Below are 18,637 nucleotides of genomic sequence, written 5' to 3' on the forward strand. Positions count from 1 at the left end.
CATCACATTCATTTCCTATTTCAAAGATCTAATTTCTAATCTTATCTGTAAATAAGTATTATCATCTGCATATGCAGTGTATGTTCCATCAACATTTCTATCTTTATCAAACAAAATTGGAATGCCCTGTATTGTAGTACAGTGCAAATATTTTACCATCAGTTGTATGTTAAATATATTATGTTTTTCTTATACAGTACAGTAGGTATCAGATTTATACAGTGTTTCAGTAATGCTGCACAGCAGTTGATTGTCCAGTACTTTACTAACAGAATAGTAATTGCCTAGTTCACCATATACAGTATTGTCACCTTCATAATGGTGGTGTTTATTTTCAGATGATGACAACAGTACAATCGTAACTGAGTATGACTCATTAGAGCCAGCCACAATCCTAGAGGAGAATGAGCTCTCCACCTTAATCATCCCTACCATCTCTGCATCTGTTGCCCAGGAAGGCGCAACTCTACAGGTTCCCCCACCAGGCATTCTGAGCCACTCTGGAAACCTGAATCATCATAGCAGTTATCAGCATTATCACCCCCTTCACCATCACTATCCGCGCCACCTACATTATACTCACCATCTTTCACACCGACCACCTTCATCTTCGTCGTCATACACACTACTGCCCGTCCTTGAGCCACCAGTATTGGTGACAGAGAGCATTGAGCTACATGCTACTGAAGGTTCAGAGCTCTTGCCACCAGAAATTGTCACAACCATCCCCATGGAGGAATCATTGTCATGATGGTGCAAGAAAGGACAAGAACACTTCTTGCTCAGGGCATTCTAAAATTTATTTTATTTTTTATCAATACAGTACAGTATTCTTATCCCTCTCTTTAACTATTTGTACTTTAACTCTCCTTCTTTATACCCATGTTACTAGTTAACACAAGAAAATAGAATAATAATCAATTTTAGACAAAGAATTCTAGTTATTAACTTTGGTACATGTGTTAACTGAGAACTTGAGCTTTAATTTATACTTGTAGGCTCTGATGAACACTATATCCTCAATTTCCCATGGTGGCTTATTATTAAATCATTCCTATGGCTCACTCAGAATTGAAGGGTTATCTTAAACAAGGTAAGTTTGGGTAGGGACAGAATGTTCTGTGTTGGGCTCTGGCTGTCAGTAAAAGTCTCAAACTTCTTACCCATTGCTGTCATAAAGTACTACTTTGTAGTAATTTTACACAAACAATATACTCGCTCTTGTTAAGAATAAATATATATATATATATATGTATATATATATATAATTTTATATATATATATATATATATATATATATATATATATATATATATATATATATATATATATATATATATATATATATATATATATATATATATATATATATATATATACATACATATATATACATATATATATATACACAGTATGTGATGAGATCAGCGATACAGAGCCTAATAGCAGATCCATTGTAGGTTCAATTTCTTATAAAAAATTAAGGTTAACTATAGTTCAATCTAGTCTGGTTTTAGTCTCCAATCCGCTGCATCTGTCACGCTTGGTGCTGGCATGAGTCCCTGAGAATAATGATAATATACCATTTAATATTTCTCTATAATACAAACACAACAAGTGAATCTGAACTTTCTTTATTACTTGATTAAAGATTTATTTCCCATTGCTACATCTACAGTAATTATTCCAAGAAAATTTTGTATTGTTGAAAGGGATTTGTCAAGTTTTCCTTGGTGATTTAAGATTACTACCTTGTGATTCAACTGTTATTGTAAATTAATAAATTATTTTGATACTTACTATTACCTGTACTTCATTTCAGTTAGATACTGTACTTCAAAAGTGTGTAAATGGAAAATAACAGTTATGAGTAATATTGAAGGCTCTGAATTACTAATGTACAGGTAGTAACAAATCTTACGTCCGTAAGTATTACCATTTCTTTCAGCACTCTTTCATATAAATCTTAACTCAACACTTACACACCAGTACAATATTCATAATGAACCCAATAATATATGAGTATTATATCAATAAGAATCCTCAAGTAATTCATCATTCTTCGACCATCAATCATTATGTAATCCACGTCACCTAGTGAAAACAGTTCAGGTTATCCAGCGAAAATCATCCAGGTTATGCAGTGAAAATTACCCAAGCTACCAAGTGAAAATGATCCAGGCTACCCAATGAAGAATGGCCCTGGTTACCCAGTGAGTGTTTGAGAGTACCCAGAGAAAATGATTCAGGTTACTTAGTGACCATTATCCAGGTTATTCAGTGAATATGTTCCAGGTTACCCAGAAAAAAATTACCCATGCTACCCAGTGAAAATGATTCAGCTACCCAATTAGTGAAAGTGATCTGAGTGAGAATACCTAAGAAAAATGATCCAGGTTACCCAGAGAAAATTGTCCTAGTTACTGTGAAAATGATACTGGTTACCAAGTGAGAGTGATTGAGAGTAGCTAGTGACATTATCTGTTACCCAGTGAAAATACACTTTGATACTATTTTTGTAATGTATATCTTAATGTGTTAGTTGTGAAAGTAATTTTGTTATATTCCAATACATTTATTGCATAAGTGTATCTCAGGACTACATGTGATGTGTGTGAATGCTTTTGCTGTGGTAAAAGTGAATTTTTATACAAAAGCATTTCAATTCATTATTGCATATAATCATGTCATATGACCTTATGAACCTATGTTCTTTACGATAATGAAATGTACTTTCTGCAGGTGGATTTGTTTTTGAAAGAAATTATAGACTTTAATCATCAGTCCCACTAGTTCTGTGTACAAGCAGAACAGTAGTTACAAACTTTTTCATTTATTATGACTTGCTATGTTGTTTTTTCTCTCTCTCTCTCTCTCTCTCTCTCTCTCTCTCTCTCTCCAAGTTGGGAGGTGGTTCCATTCTAGTGTGAATGGTGTGTATTCCAACTAAGGCTGTTCACTGTATTTACTGAAATTACTGTAAGGGGAGTTATAACAGAGATATGAAAGGAGAATAATTGAGATATTAATTCTGAATAATTAATTTATACCATGGCTCAGTTGGTAGTGTCCCTAACTCCCAACCCATGAGACAAGCTTAATTTCATAGCTAGGTAGGATTTGTGGGGGCAATAACACTAAGTGATGCGCACTGACCTAGCCACTAGTCACATTAGTACCCTTGGTTAAACTACCCCCTCTCCTGGGGTTGACCACCATATATTGTGAGATATGGCATAAAAGATTTAATTATTGTTTTTTGTTTATTAGAAAACAAAACTTGAAATAAAAAACCCCACTAAAATGCTATTACAGAAACTAAATTAGATATCAAAGCAATAAAATCATATTAGGTTGTAGGAGTTTCAGTGAATTTTACCAAAGGAAGGCAAACATGACCTATCTGGACTGAAGGAAGGTAAAGCCAGTACTTAAAGAAGAAAGATGAATGCATTGTGGAAAGCTGTAGATTGTGAGTGATTCCAGTATTAATCTTATATAGTTCATCCCATAACAACAACACAGTATTTATAGGTTGTTTAGATAATTATCAATGGTATTTGATTCCTGCTATCATGTATGTACAATCCTCCCAAAAAGTATTGTCAGCCATGGAGTCCACGCGATTCGAGGCTTTCTGAGCAATGTTAGTTGTTCCGTTTCTGAACTGATGGTAGTTCTGCATCCATGACCTTTGAGCATGAGTAAGTACACAGTTTATGTTTATGAACAAGACATACATTAATATAGCTTAATGGATTTCTTGTTAGGTTGAATTATCTAGTATGCCATACAAGGACAACTCCCTCCCCCATCTCTAGCTGTTGCTGATATGACGGGTAGCCATACTGACTTACGATGATGCATTGGGGATTACTTCAAAGCATTTTGGTTTGCATTTCAAATTGTAGCGACAGAAAATCTAACGATACTTTTTTGGGAGGGGACTGTACATGGAACCATTATATAATTTTATCAGTGAAATGAATGGTCAATGCAAAATTGGCTCTATGAAAAGATAATGATTTTATACAGTGCCTTTTCTTAAGATGTTAAATTTTTATGTAGTAACTCTTAAATCAATCAAAAAGCATACTGTATATTGGTCTACTAGCTATCTCTCTACAGTATACATACAGTAGATAATTATGCAGTATTAGTACTAAAAAATGTAAATCAAATTTTACATTCTAGAAAAATGTAGTATTAGTCTAATTTCAAATTAATTTCATCATACTTACACATGGAAGAATTTAATTATATACCCATATCTTTGAATGTGAGATATATTTTATACATCTTGAATGACTTTATAAAGTACAAAAGTATTACAACAGCTGAGAAGAAAAAGAATATTGAGCCAAAATAAACATTATTTGAACTGCCATTTTGGGTAAAATTATTGTTTAGGGACAAAGGAATTTTAATGAAGGCTTAAAGAGAATGCTGTTCATGAAAATTTGTGTAGATGACATGAGAGAATGTAATTTCTGAAAGAAAAATGCTGGATGGTGAAATTTTTATATCCCCCATAGTGTATGATGCTGTATATTTTAAATGATTTTACTATAAGGGCTGTTGAAAAATGCTGTAAAATATGAGGATATATACACTATTGTATTGTATGTTTACATGTACTGTACAGTATATTGCTTACAGTTAGGAGGCAGAATAGAAAATATGTGAAAATGACAGCTATTGGATTTATATTATTTATATTTCATCTTATTAGTGTATTTCAGGTAAATGCTAGATATGGATTTATGTTTAAGGAAAGTGTTGACAGGATTGTTATGTGTTCTCACTTGTTAGCTTTAAAACTCCCTGTACTGTAGATTCACCCGGTATATTGTTATTGTTTACATGAGATTCAAAATATAAGTGGAACAATGCTCAAATCTCAGTATTTACACTATTGAGAGGTAGAAATTATTAATTTATTATTCTTTTTTCTTTTAGTGGGTCTCTATGTGTAGAGAATTCAAAATTTGTGTGTTTTCATGAATGTTAGCGTTATGAAGGTAACACTCGGACATTGTGATACAGTATACGCATTACATTAAATGAGCAATTTATTGGAATACAGTATAGTATGACTCAGGCAAATAATTATAGCTTTCATCATGATTTCTATCATTTTAAGATACATGTTTACAGTATACCTACATAATTCAGCATTTTACTTATAATTTGGAAAACTTATACAGTACAGTAGTGCCAATTTACTTTCAGATGTAAATATTTTGCCCATTATTTTCTTATGGTGCTTACACTGTATACAGACTGTGTACAATATTAGTTAACTACAGTAGCACGGTATGTAAATCAGTCCCACTACATAATAAATTTAATCGGAGATCTTCATACAAAAGTTATAAGAGATGTTGGAATTGGTTATCATTGTACTATAATCCATGGCTAAATACTGTATGAAAGTAACAGTTTGATTTCGTGATAAACTGTAATGATTGATGGTCGGTAATATTTGAATGAGATTTTAATGAATTTCTTCATAAATAGACACTATTATTATTAAAAAAAATTTTACACAGCTACTTCGATACTTGATAATGAGGATTCTACAAATAGATAGACTATAGTACAGTACCTGCTTTATATACATAGAAAATAATGATATCTATGAAAAATAATTTATCATCATCACCTATCTGCACGCATTAGAGAGAATCATTAGAAAATTAAGTAAGTACAGTATTTTACAAATTTAGAATAATCTAGGGACAGAAATAAGTTATGATTCAACATTCAGAGAAAAGCAAGATGGCAGCTTTGTGCCCAGTTTTCTCATGACAAGTTACTCTTGAGTCTTAAATTTTCTTTGCAGCTCAATATCTCTACTTATGCTTAGTCTCACATTTGGCAAATGTAATAAAGTCTACCTTCTTTAAAATGTATCGGCTTGATTTTTTCATGTTAAGAAGTACAGTGCAGTGTGTACTGAAAACAGTAAGTTCATAAAGAAAATAGTACCTCGTGATGATATTCATATCACTTGTCTTACCTCTCTGCCTTATATAGTTCACATCTTGTGTGAATGCATTTTAGTTTATTAGACATATTGCACAAAGCTGTAAAGATTGTGAAATGGACCATTATTGACAGTAGTCCATGATTTTAATTAATCGGTTGTTCCTCCAAAAGCTTTATTCCCTGAAACTAACAGGTAATATATTATATTCATCACTATCCAGTACATACGTATCTGAAGTAACAAAAAAGAATAATATTCTCTTATTTACTTGAATTTTGTGTAATGATGACCTGTGCTGCTTTTATCCATACCTAGTTACAAATTGTAGAAAAGCATTTTGATACTTATAAATAACTGGGTACAGTACATGGAAAAAAGATGTGTATCCAAGACTCCGTACCCAAGATTAACATGGTTTTATACGTCACTGTTATATAGAATTTACAAAAATTCTTCCAATTTTCTATAAGAGATCTGACAAGCTTCTTTCCACCAATCTCTGGTATCTCATCCCCTACCTTTGTTTTTCTTCTGTTGTGTCTTACTGATTTCACATTAGTTTCTAAGACACCGATCCAAGCAGAGATTTGACCTGCTATATATATGTATTAGTTTTGCTAGGTTCTTACACATTAATACATAATAGCTCACCCTTATGTATATTTACAACTTATCCTAATAATTTAAATTCCTGTTGTGTGTTGCCTAAATAATCATCTGCGAGCTTTTTGGCTTTTATCTCTTATTTTAGTAGTCATTCTCTGTTCTTTAGCACATTTGTTTTATCACAGCATGGTCTTAAACATTCATTTCTATCAACATACTCTTCCGAACTCTAATGTTACAAACATTTCTGTATTCTCTTATATTGTACAGTAACATAACCTTGTTGGTCTTGTAATACTGTACCAAATTTCTTGTTTTCTAGTTGCTAAATCACATTATCATCCTCACTGTAATTTAATTGTGTATGCATTCTTTGATTTTAGAATTAGTCTTTTAGGAACATGATTACAAAATTTAATTCAGTTGTTGGTTTGATACCACCAGCCTTCACTTAACCCTTTGAGGACAGTGATGGCAACACATGGTCATTACCCAGACGGGGAAATGTTGGGAAAAAGTAAAAAACATTCGAGTCGTACCATCAACTCCTGATTTACACTATCCAATCTCATGTGGGAGCCTCATGGGTGGACACATGGGTTATGGAAGCTACACCACCAGCATATTCCTCTTTATTCAAATTCCCTTAAGATTCATTTGTCAAATCTTGAGGAAAGTCACCATCTTCACTTATATCGGTCACTACAGTAGACAAGGTCATCCTTGACTTCAGAATCAAGTAGAATGCTGTCAATTTCCTCCTGCATGGAATGCCACACACAAGTGGATATGGTATATCTGGTCTAGCCATTACTAATAGGTAAGAGGCTTACACTGCCTTGGGGCAGTTGCCATAAGTCACAACAAAGATGCTCTGGAAAAATGAAGAATGGAATATGTAAATTTGGCCAACCAAAAATATATTGCAAATTCACAATACAGCTATGTCTGGTATGGTGCTACCCTGCATGCCGCATGTGTTGTCGGATATGTCTGCAAAGGGTAAAATCTTATTTTAGCCTTGTTATCAAACCCTTGTTTCTGCTCGTCATCATCTCATTTTAAAATATAAACGAGTTGCAGGATTTCCCATGACAATAGGTTAAAGTTCTTTATTTATATTTCTTTATTGACATGTTTCCATAAGTTAATCTTGTGTATGCTGAGTTGGCAGAGCTAAGGAAGGTAGACATTTTATTATTATAATTCATGTGAGCAGCCCTTCTCCTGCTTCTATTGTTATTCATAAGATCTTGTTTTATTAAAAGTATTAATTAGATAGATATGTATATCAAATTAAGTACATTCACCACATCTTGTATTATAAGCGAATGTTGTTAAACATCATCTGAAATTTTTGGAATTTTATAAAGACATATTTAGGATTAAAAACATATGTCATATATTGTTGCCATTAACACAAGTCAAAAAATATTATTTCCAATGGAGAGCTATTTGCCTTAAAGGGATTGTATGTTTTTGTCATCAAATCTTTGCACAATCATATATTACTACAACATGTACTTTTCATGAAGCATACAACTATATTGAGCAAATTCAAAATTGGTGTTGCAAATATGTTTTGGCCTTTACCAACCTATATTGTCTTGGGTGCAATACCTTACTAACCTAGGGGGTTTGTCTCAGGTTGGACTGACTCAAGAGAAGAACATTTAGTTTGCTCTATCACATATATATATATATATATATATATATATATATATATATATATATATATATATATATACACATACATACATACACAGTTGGTCCTCATATTACGCGGTCCCGCATTCCGCGTTTCACCGTTAACGCGGTGCCTTGCCAGAACCTAACATTTTCACATTCCGCGGTCGTGAACCCCATTACGCGGAGAGCGGCTGGCAAGCCGCGCCATTTTTGGATCCAAACCTCCCGCCATCTGCCATGTTGTGTAAGAGGCGCGAAAATGGTGCGCACAAGGTCGCCCAGTCATCAAAACATGACCAGTTCTTCACCCGCCACCCACTACAGCCGGCCCAAGTCAGTGATAGTGATAATTATAGTGAGGATATGGACTTATATGAACTTTGAGGGGTTTGACAAAGAGGCCCTGCAAGCCTCTGTGGTGGATAGTGATACAATTGATACAAGTGATACAGGTGAGGGCCAATAATCTGCCCTCTGCCTCGGAACCAACCGCCCATCCCCGTGTGCCCAGCCATCTTTTCTACTAATGTAAGTGTTAAAAAACCTAATATTATTGATATTTATCTTAATTATTAATTGTGTGTGCATGCCATCATAAAGTTAAGATAATATTTTTACTACAACATAGTTGTGTGTCGTCAAAAAGTGGAGTTTGGGGATCGGCCCGGACTCCATTTCAATTAATCCCATATGTTATGTTATTCACTTTACGCGTTTCTCACTTTCCGTGGTACCCTCCGGGTTACATTAACCGCGTAATATGAGGACCAACTGTATGTATGTATGTATGTATGTATATATATATATATATATATATATATAATTTTTTTTTTTTTTTCTCTCTCTCGAGTGTGTGTGTGCCTTTGGATTGTCTCATCTTTTCTCTATTGTCTTATATAACAGGATGTATTATTATAGCGAAGCTATCATAAAGAATTCATCATCAAATTTCCCCATCTAACTCTTCCTGTGTGAAGATCATTTGTCAAGAAAATTATTGAGATATCCCGTCACTCTTGCAGTCCACGTGGTATAAGCAGGTAATTTTTCAATTTACACATGTTTTGCATTTATTAACTTTACATATCAAGAGTAAGTTCATATACATTGCATTGTCATAAATATGTGACGGTTTAAAGATTTTGATGACTGAAACACTACTTAAAATAAATGATTTGGTTCTCTTAGCCCATCTGGTACAAGTATGTATGCTCTCACCAAAAGAAAATCTTGGATCTTTGTACCCTGTGCAAAAAAAAAAAATTTTTCTAAAGTAATTAATGAAACTGAAGTGTTTTAGCTGCTTTGAATCATGTTAGAGAATAATTGTTATTTTAGTTCCTTAGTTATTGTTACCCCGTTACATTGTTATTCATATTTAGTATTACATTCATTCATTGAATGTTCATTATCAACTTTATATGCAGTACACTGCTTCCATAATTTGCTCATGGTATAGGATGGCAAAATATTTATTTAAGAGATGTAATCAAGTAAAATAACAGGAACCTGGTCCAGTACAGTACATTCTCAAGCAAAATCAGCTATTGTTATACAGATATCTATACTGTAGTTGGATAATAGTTTTGTATTTTTTTTCTCCACAGTATGAACAAACAATTTTATCAAAAAAAAAAAAAAAAAACTAATCTCGTGTCAACATTGCATTTCATGTATTGTTAAATATATTTTTAAGGGCAAACACTGTATCTTGGCTTATGATCTCATAGTGAGCCACTAGGCAGTATTTAACCCACACCCCACCCCAATGGTCCAAGATTGTCTACTGCACATTTTGTTAGACTTATGGATATAGCTTTAGTCATATAAATTTCTTGTTTACTTTCTACCACATCCTAAACATGAAGGCATCTGTAACATAGACCATTATCACACATAGAATGTTCAGTTATGGAATTGAGAGAGATATACGAGTTGGTTAGCATGTTGTGTACTATATGAATATATTACAATATTCATTGTTTGGTTATTGTGAATACTATATTTGCCAAATAAAGATTTTGCAATCACTGAATTTTTCCTTATATGTTTAGTGCCCCTCTGATTGGCACTGATATCCATTCTGATCTTAGATGTTTTTGTATACCATATAATAAAAATTTTAATCCATACAGACGACAAAAGGAGAAATGTACAGAACAGGATACCCGTTTTCCTCCTTTAATATCCAAGTCCTGTAGCTAATGTAAAGTCGCCAACAAAATTCTCTCGACACGTCTGGTAGCAACTACTATACTCATACACATGATAAACCTATGTTTAAAAAATACTGTCAAAAGTCCAAATTAATGCTTACATAGAGGAGCAGAAAGATGAGAGTAATGGAAAACAGGGAAATACTAATGATTGTTCACCAACTTTTCTTCTACATATATTTTTTCTTCATAACTAACTTCAGAGCCAGTGTTATTGCTTTTCTTTCCTTATTAACACTTCCTATCAACTCTAGCCCTTTTTCCAGACACATTATCTTTTAATTAAAGGGTGATGTAAAAGGATAAGTGGTCACAACAATACTGTGCTATTCTTGACTAGAATAAACAGTGTGAACACAGCTGCACTTCAGGTTTTTGCAAAGTCATATAAATATTACACTTGCACAATGATGAGTAATGAACCAACTTAAAAACAATCTAACTCACCTTAAAACCTGAACACAAAAGATCAGACACGTACCATGTTTTACAGCATATTAGACGCATGGCCATATAAGGAGAGAGTATTTAGGAAAAAACATTTGTGTGTATTTTCCTCATGTATCTATAGTTTTCTTAAAACAATATGCAGTATACTCTATTGCCAAACCAGTAAATAAAAGTTTAACACAGTCACTATTTGCATATACTGTACATCTGTACTCCCTGTTTACTATAGCATCAGCGGCGCTACCTCCGCCGATTCCCTAGCAACTTCTCATAGAGGACGCAGGCTGATTTTTTTTTGCCATTTTTCAGATAAAAACTTGCGTCTAATATGCTGTAAATTATGGTAATAGTCTGTGTTGCACAAGCTGAGGCCAACACCCCAGCTGGAGTGTAACAGTTTGAGCCATCCACCATAAAATGATGTAACAGTGAGGCCTCACAGTTAGTAAGCAAATTTCTTGGTTATTTCTTCAAGAACTGACATTAATTTTTCTTCATCTTTGGTGCTCACTTTGGTTGATGCCAATGGCAAGTGAGTGTCTACAGGACGTCGATCTGAAATGTTAATAAGTTATTAAATTTCAGTATTTCCATCAAATTTTATCTCAAAAAGTTTATTTCCAGAACAGACAGTTCTCCGATAATTTGGTAGTTGCATTCCTATAGAACATCGCATTATTATAGAAAAATCATGTTATAATAACTACTGATTCAATGGGAATTAAGGGGTTGAGTAGTAGGTTCAAGAACATCAACATGACTGACAATTTTTTTTACAATTTGTCATATTACCTGGTACTGTTAGTTTTTATGAGTTCTTTTATAATAACAATGTTTTAATTTGATAGTATTCATTAATAGAATAAAAATATGAAAAGGAGGAAAAATGCTTGTTACAGTGTGTTAGTCTATGGTGGTAAGTGATGAAAAAATGTAGCTGTGAAAGAAGGTGAAGAGGAAAAATTATGATATTTGTGGCGTGTGACTCACTAACCATAAGAAACATAAATAAACTTATAAAAATGTTTGAGAGACAAATAATACTGTATAGAAGTGGTCCCCAACCCATGGAACCATATTAAGGAGCCCGCAAGGGTTTATTAGAAAACTGTGAATTATTTGGGATTCTTTGTACAAGTGAAATTAATACAAATACGTAATAACCTGATACAACTGTAGTGTACAGGACGTGTGTATTTACCCTAGACTGGGCCCAGAGAGAGAGTAAATGTAAAAAGTATGTAACTGTTAACAGTTAGACGTATAAAACTGCAAATAACCGTACAGTATACAGTCGGCTCTCGCCAATAACGTTTAATAGGAGCCTGAAAAACGCCGTTATTAGCGAAAACGTTATTTGTGTGACATTAAAATACATGTAAAAAGGGTTTATTGGTGCTGCCGCCCCAAGAATTTCACCCAATTTTTCCCCTTAGAAGCCCTCCTAACACTTTTTGTTTGCTGAAATAAGAGGAATTGTTATTCAATCATCAAAATAAAGAGTTTGAGTAATATAAAACTTAGCTTGGGGGAGTTTTTGAGGTGCTTGGTGTGATGATTGTTCCGTATCTGAGGGCCGCTAAGACTTGCACTGTCTTTCATTCTACAAGCTAACCATATCACAAGAAAATGCTCTGTTATCACTAACAACCTGTTTCTATCACTTTTATCATTCATAGCTCGCCTCCCATTTCCATCACTACTGAAATATTTCTTAGCCAGCGCAATACTCTTCTTGGTCTCCTCTAAATTCCTCTTAATATTTCGCACTGTAGACTCAGGACAGTTCAATTTCCTCACAATATCAATGTTCCGTGCACCACTTTCAATGAGCTCAACAATCTGTTCTTTGTCCTTCACAGAGTAGGCACACTTCTTGAGGCTTTGTCTCTTAGCTTTGGGGTCTTTTTTCTCATTCACTTTAAAAGTTCCCGGGCGTTCAGGCGGCAAATCACTCCCTCCACCACCTCCCCTAACCCCCACAGGCAAAAATGCGGAAGCCATTGTTGATTACCGACCCTAGCAACCACTGGTTATAGAGGTGAAAATCTCACACGTGGGCGTAGCGCTGTATTCCACAGAGCATGTGTGAGAGTGAGAGTGAGGCGGAGCGGACGACTACATCATCAACATGGCGGCAAACAAACACTATCACTGATGCGCATGGACGCTTCCCGCAAAATCTACGTTATTCATGAGAATCCAGACGTTATTATCGAAAATGGGTATCTATTGTAATTTACCGTTATTGTCGAAAACATTATTGTGGAAGTCGTTATTGGCGAGAGCCTACTGTAATGTGATTTTCAACAAAATCTAATTTTGGGCCCAAACTGTCGAAAATGCAAGTCTTACACCTTAGTAATTTTTCGACCAAAATATACTTTTCTCTCAGAATTAAAATTTAAGGGATTTAACTAATAAGTACTTACAGAATAACACATTAACACCAAAATCGCACTTACGAAACCCATAATTGGAGATAAATTAGCATTGAAAAATTTCATTAAATTTTCCAAGCGTAATTACAACCACTAATTACCCCGGTCGAACCGTGGACCTCATATTCGAAATCACCATGCTCAGGAGTACCTATACGTATATATGATTTTTTTCTTGAATCTAGTTCCAAAGTTTTGGCGCCCTCCACTACATTTACAAAGATAAATGTGGCCCAGAGCCTACAAAAAGTTGGGGACCACTGCTAGGGGAAAGCACAGTCCACAATAACACATGCTGAACAAAGACCAAGGCATGCAGGGTTGCCAAGTCTGATTTTTCTATAATTACGAGATCCCTCTACATTCGTTACCAAATCGAGTGTTTCAATACCAGATTTTTTAGCATTCCGTACAATAAAAAAAATTATGACTGTATGGAAAACAGGAATTAGCCTAATAGCATACCTTTACATACCAGAAGTGTAGATAAAGTTTATACTGAATCAGTAATAATTCAGTCATACAGGTCAGTGAAATCATCACTACCTACCTCCAAGTTTACCCCTTATGATCACACATGTTAACTGTGAATTTATTTGGGGTTAATAATGTACCAAATAATTTTCATTCATTACCAAATGAATTTTTCATTAACAAATTGTTGCCATAGGTAGCATCTGGCTATGTAGTAGCCATAGAAACTGGCGCATTACCTCCACTTACCACCTCATCATCAACTCACTTACCTCCACCACCTCCCTCATCAATATACAGTACACTGACTTTTCATTACACATCTATCCTTCAGCTGTTATTGTATTATGGTGTTGCTGAGGTATATTTAATTATCCTACATAAAAGAAAAACAGTTGATAAGCATGTACTCTTCTTTTCAGCCAAAATATAATTAAACATAAATATTGAACTGTAATCAATACAACTAAAACACAGAGGTAACAGGGACTAAAGATTGGTGTAACCAGCTGTTGTGAGGTAACATAAAATAACCGATGATTTGATGACACCATCAACATAGACACTAGTGTTTACAGAACAGCTACACAATTGCAATATTTGCAGATTCTGGCAAATAACAGAGAATATCTTGCCTATGAGTTTAGGTTGCATTGGTCACCCATGGTAACAACCTACACCATATGACTAATGTTCACATTTCATAATCATATTACAGTATATGGTGAGTACAGTATAGCCTAAAACTTTAATTTTAATTTGAAAATTTCAGGTCGACTTATTTGCCTGTACAATACATATGTACAGAATTCAATCCTGAATGCTTTCACCATTACTCTATGATGAGAGAATTGTGTTAAATTCTTGAACAGCTTTGAAAATCGGACAATAGACATCAAGTTCATTTCTGATACTATACGTTGAATTTGGATACCTACCTTGGAAAAATTTTCCTGATGGATGTTCCAAGGCTGCCAATGAAACTGCTAACCACACAGTTGTATCTGCTCCCTCTGCTGGTGTTCTCAACTTGTCCTTCATCTGTGGATAGTAAGGTAAACTTACGATTCTAGTTGATTTTGGAGGCATTTTTATTTTGATTATTATTATTTAATTTTGGTGCTGTTAGTTAAATCTACTGGTTGCCCAGATAATAAATAATTGGGATTCTACTGTATATGGCAAAATGTGCTTCAATTTATAAAAGGTTTTTTAGGAAAGGAACCCTTTTTCAAATTCAGATATGCCTACACATACACCGGTATTCAAAATAAGCAATAAATATAATTTATTGTACCTTTTCATAAAATTCCGGCATGGAGGAACGTACAGCTGGGGTGTTTGCCCAGCCAGGATGCATGCAGGAGAAATGAATCTCAGGATGAAGCTTGGCAAACTGTTCTACCATTACAACCTGGAATATGAAAAAAGCTGTTATCTAGAACCTTTCAAGACAAGCTTAATAAACTGCAAACCAGGGTGTCTACTGGCCAGACAAAACAAAATTCCCTGGCTTTTCCAGGTGTAAATATGAAAAATTCCAAGTACCATACATTAATTCAGTAATTATTATTACAAAAGAATAAAAAAATTTGAGATTTTCAATAATATGTATACTGTACCTGTATACTATTGGAAAATTTAAAGATGATACTTTATAAATTATATTAATCAAGAAATTGACGATCCTTTCGCGACCCACTCCAAGCCTAGTGATGAACATCGGCAAAAACCTTGACCCCCCCCCTCCATATTTTTCTGATTAAACATTTGTGCGTTTCGTGTGAGTCGACCTGGACATTCCAAAAAAGCCGGAAATCCAGCAATAACCAAAAAATCACATTTCTGATCTACCTATATGACTCATTTTTTACGTAAATCAATATTTTTTTGCAAAGTGAAACTAATGTTTTTGTATTGTAAAGATAGCCTATTTTTTTAAGAAAAAAAATATATATAAAGACAATTTAAAACTTAAGGGCACAGTGTAATTGACTTTTTAAATATTCTTAATTATTTCAAATGTTATTAATTTACACTAATTATTCAAATTTTAAAATTGTGAACCCAGATTCTTAATCAGCATATAAAGAAGTACTTTTGTATGACATTTAAACTAAATCTACTTTTTTTTCACTCCAAGTGCTGAAAACTAAGGTGGTATTAGGTCAGGCATATATTTTATACAAAACAAAATTTGGGGGGAAAGTGAAAACTAATGTGTTCATATAGTAAAGATAGTCTATATTTTTAAGAAATTGTATATAAATGTGATTTAAAACTTACGGGCACAGCGAAATCATTCACATACCCCCGTCTACCTGAGGCGACCAAAATATCAGAAGGCGAGTAGATTATAGAAATTTACTGGTTTTTTAATCGCCCGGCAGGCAACTAGCATGTCAGCCTCGCAGTGTCTTGGAGCTATCCAGTAGTTTTCAGCAAAGATTGAAATTTTGACAGTCTACTTTACCATAAGGATGTGCTTAGTGCCCAGTTTATATAAAGCATTGCAAGAGCTAAAGTGTGAACCCGCGTGCTTGGTCTTTGCTTCCTGCTGCATCCAGGGAGTCCGTGATCTTAGTACAACCAATACCTCTGTACAGTATTAACGTGATGTCTAACCAACACAGACATTATTATTAATCATCATGAGTCGCTAAAGGTGATTGTTTGATATGTGGAAGAATGTTAATCCACCACCAAGCAAAAAACCAAAGAAGAAAAGTTAGAGCAGCAGCATCAATATGAACAATCAACAGTACATTAGATTCATATTATGGTGACACTTGGAGGAAGAAGCTTGTTGGTATTTGTACAGATAGGGCCAGTGTTATGACAGGTTGCAAAAATGGCTTGGTAGCTCGGTTTAGAAGAGATTTATAGCAGCCAGAGTTGGAAGGTATTCATTGCACTGCAAATAAACTTAAACTGGCTTATATGGATGCAGTGAAGGATGTACCTCTTGCCAAGATTGACCTATTGCTGCTAGGAATATACCAATTCTATGAAAAGAGTTCTCTCAACAGGAGCATGTTGAAACAGGCTCATGAAATATGTCAGCTACCATTTTTGGTACAAGGTGGCTCCCTCATATGCTGCAGTCCTTAGAACATACACAAAAGAGTTACAAGGCTATTGTACTTCACATGCAACAGACACAGAACCCCAATGACACTGCATACCACAAGGACTTATCCAGAAAAGCTAAGAAATATCTAATACTTCTAACCAGTGCTGATGTAATCAAGTACATCCACCTCCTTCTGGATATCTTGAGTTGCCTTAGGTGCCTTTCAGAGCAGTTTCAACACAGACAAACCAATTGTTTCTACTATCATGACTGAAATTCAGGCCTCAGTACTGTTGACTTACTCAATAAATATTTGACAAGCCCAGGACCCAGTCAGAGGAAGATTTTGGGAGGTGACACAACCATATTCCAAGGAGAAAAACTGAGTTATAGATATAGCACCTTCACAGATGCAAGGCATGATATGCTGACATCTCTGAATACAAGTCTAAATAAAGATTTATTGACATGGCCAGTACAGCTCTGCAAAATTCATGGATTCTGGATTTCAAGCTGTGACCTACAGAATATTCAGGGAATGAAGGTTTCGGAGACACCACTGTGGGAGCGCTGGCTCAATCTCTTGAGAAAACACTAAGGGAAGCAGAAGTGGATCCAATCAAGCTGGAGGATGAATGGGCTGTACTCAAATGCTATCTCTACAAAATGAGTAAGATATCACCTGTTTCAAAACTGGCCTGGCAGCAAATAAATGAATCATACAGAGAAAAGTGTGGCTCCTTTCTCCATTTACAGTATTCCCTTAAAGCTCGTGGGGTTAGGTAAAATGGACCCCGTGAGAAAGCAAAATCCACGAGTTTTTCATGCCAGTCCCAGGTGTGCAAAATACATATATAAATAGCTATACAGTGATCCCTCGATTAACAAACACAATTGGTTCCACAGAGTCGTTTGTTAACCGAAAGTTTTGTTAACTGAATCTATTATTTCAATGGGATAGTGGGTAATTGGTTCCAACTCACAGAAAAAATATACATACAAAGTACTGTATACCAGTAATAGAATTAACAAAACATTAAATATAAACTAAACACAGTACTGTACAGTATACTGTACAATAATAAAAAAAAAATAGATTACTGTATTTTAACTTACTTTGAGGTGTGTATGTCGTATTCCCGGAAGCTTTGTTTACATATCAAACAGCTGATTGTAGAGGCAGTCGATGATAACATGCCATATTCTTTACAGAGTGCATTGGTTCTAATGTCTTCTTTATGTTTCATAATAATTTCTGCACTGTATATAATCAATATGTTAACTAAATTTCAGAATGACAAATAATTTCAATGTATAAATGCAAAAATATTCAAGAGACCAACAAACTCGATGTTCACTCCACTGTAAACAAAGTTAACTGAGAAGCGTTGGTGGGTGATTCGATCAGCTGAAGGGCATACAAAAACTGTTCCCTGTACTGTATCAATATGTTAACTAAATTTCACAACAAAGCGTGTTTCACGTAAGGCTGTCGTTAATCGAAGTTTTGTTCGTTAATGGAACTGAAAATTCTTATGGGAGCTAATTCGTTAACCGAAATTTCATTAATTGAACTGTTCGTTAATCGAGGGACCACTGTATGCACATGTATAACAACATTATGTATGTATAAGACAATATAATAAATATGAAATAACAAAAAAAAATAAACATGAAATAACACAGTATGGACATT

General features: G+C 34.4%; 2 protein-coding genes across 4 annotated transcripts in view; one reads left to right on the forward strand and one right to left on the reverse strand.

The window, feature by feature from the left end:
• Positions 1-1,250, forward strand: part of LOC121873251 (potassium voltage-gated channel subfamily KQT member 1-like) — a 158,695-nt gene extending 157,445 nt beyond the window's left edge. For 2 of the 3 annotated variants that reach the window (XM_042376663.1, XM_042376665.1), the window contains one exon: positions 339-1,249. In XM_042376663.1, the coding sequence (XP_042232597.1) occupies positions 339-751 (413 nt within the window). In that variant the 3' untranslated portion in view covers positions 752-1,249. Of the gene's footprint in view, positions 1-338 lie in introns of all 3 variants that reach the window. The other variant, XM_042376664.1, reaches the window with a different exon arrangement.
• A 7,898-nt stretch (positions 1,251-9,148) lies between these two features.
• LOC121873252 (dehydrogenase/reductase SDR family member 12-like) overlaps positions 9,149-18,637 on the reverse strand; it is a 38,978-nt gene continuing 29,489 nt past the window's right edge. Inside the window, exons 7-9 of the mRNA XM_042376666.1 lie at positions 15,166-15,282; positions 14,807-14,909; positions 9,149-11,508 (exon numbers count right to left, since the gene is read on the reverse strand). Coding sequence (XP_042232600.1) covers positions 11,396-11,508; positions 14,807-14,909; positions 15,166-15,282 — 333 coding nt within the window. The 3' untranslated portion in view covers positions 9,149-11,395. The remainder of the gene's footprint in view (positions 11,509-14,806; positions 14,910-15,165; positions 15,283-18,637) is intronic.

Source organism: Homarus americanus, unplaced genomic scaffold, assembly GCF_018991925.1.
Source record: "Homarus americanus isolate GMGI-L3 unplaced genomic scaffold, GMGI_Hamer_2.0 scaffold32929, whole genome shotgun sequence".
NCBI lineage: Eukaryota > Metazoa > Arthropoda > Malacostraca > Decapoda > Nephropidae > Homarus > Homarus americanus.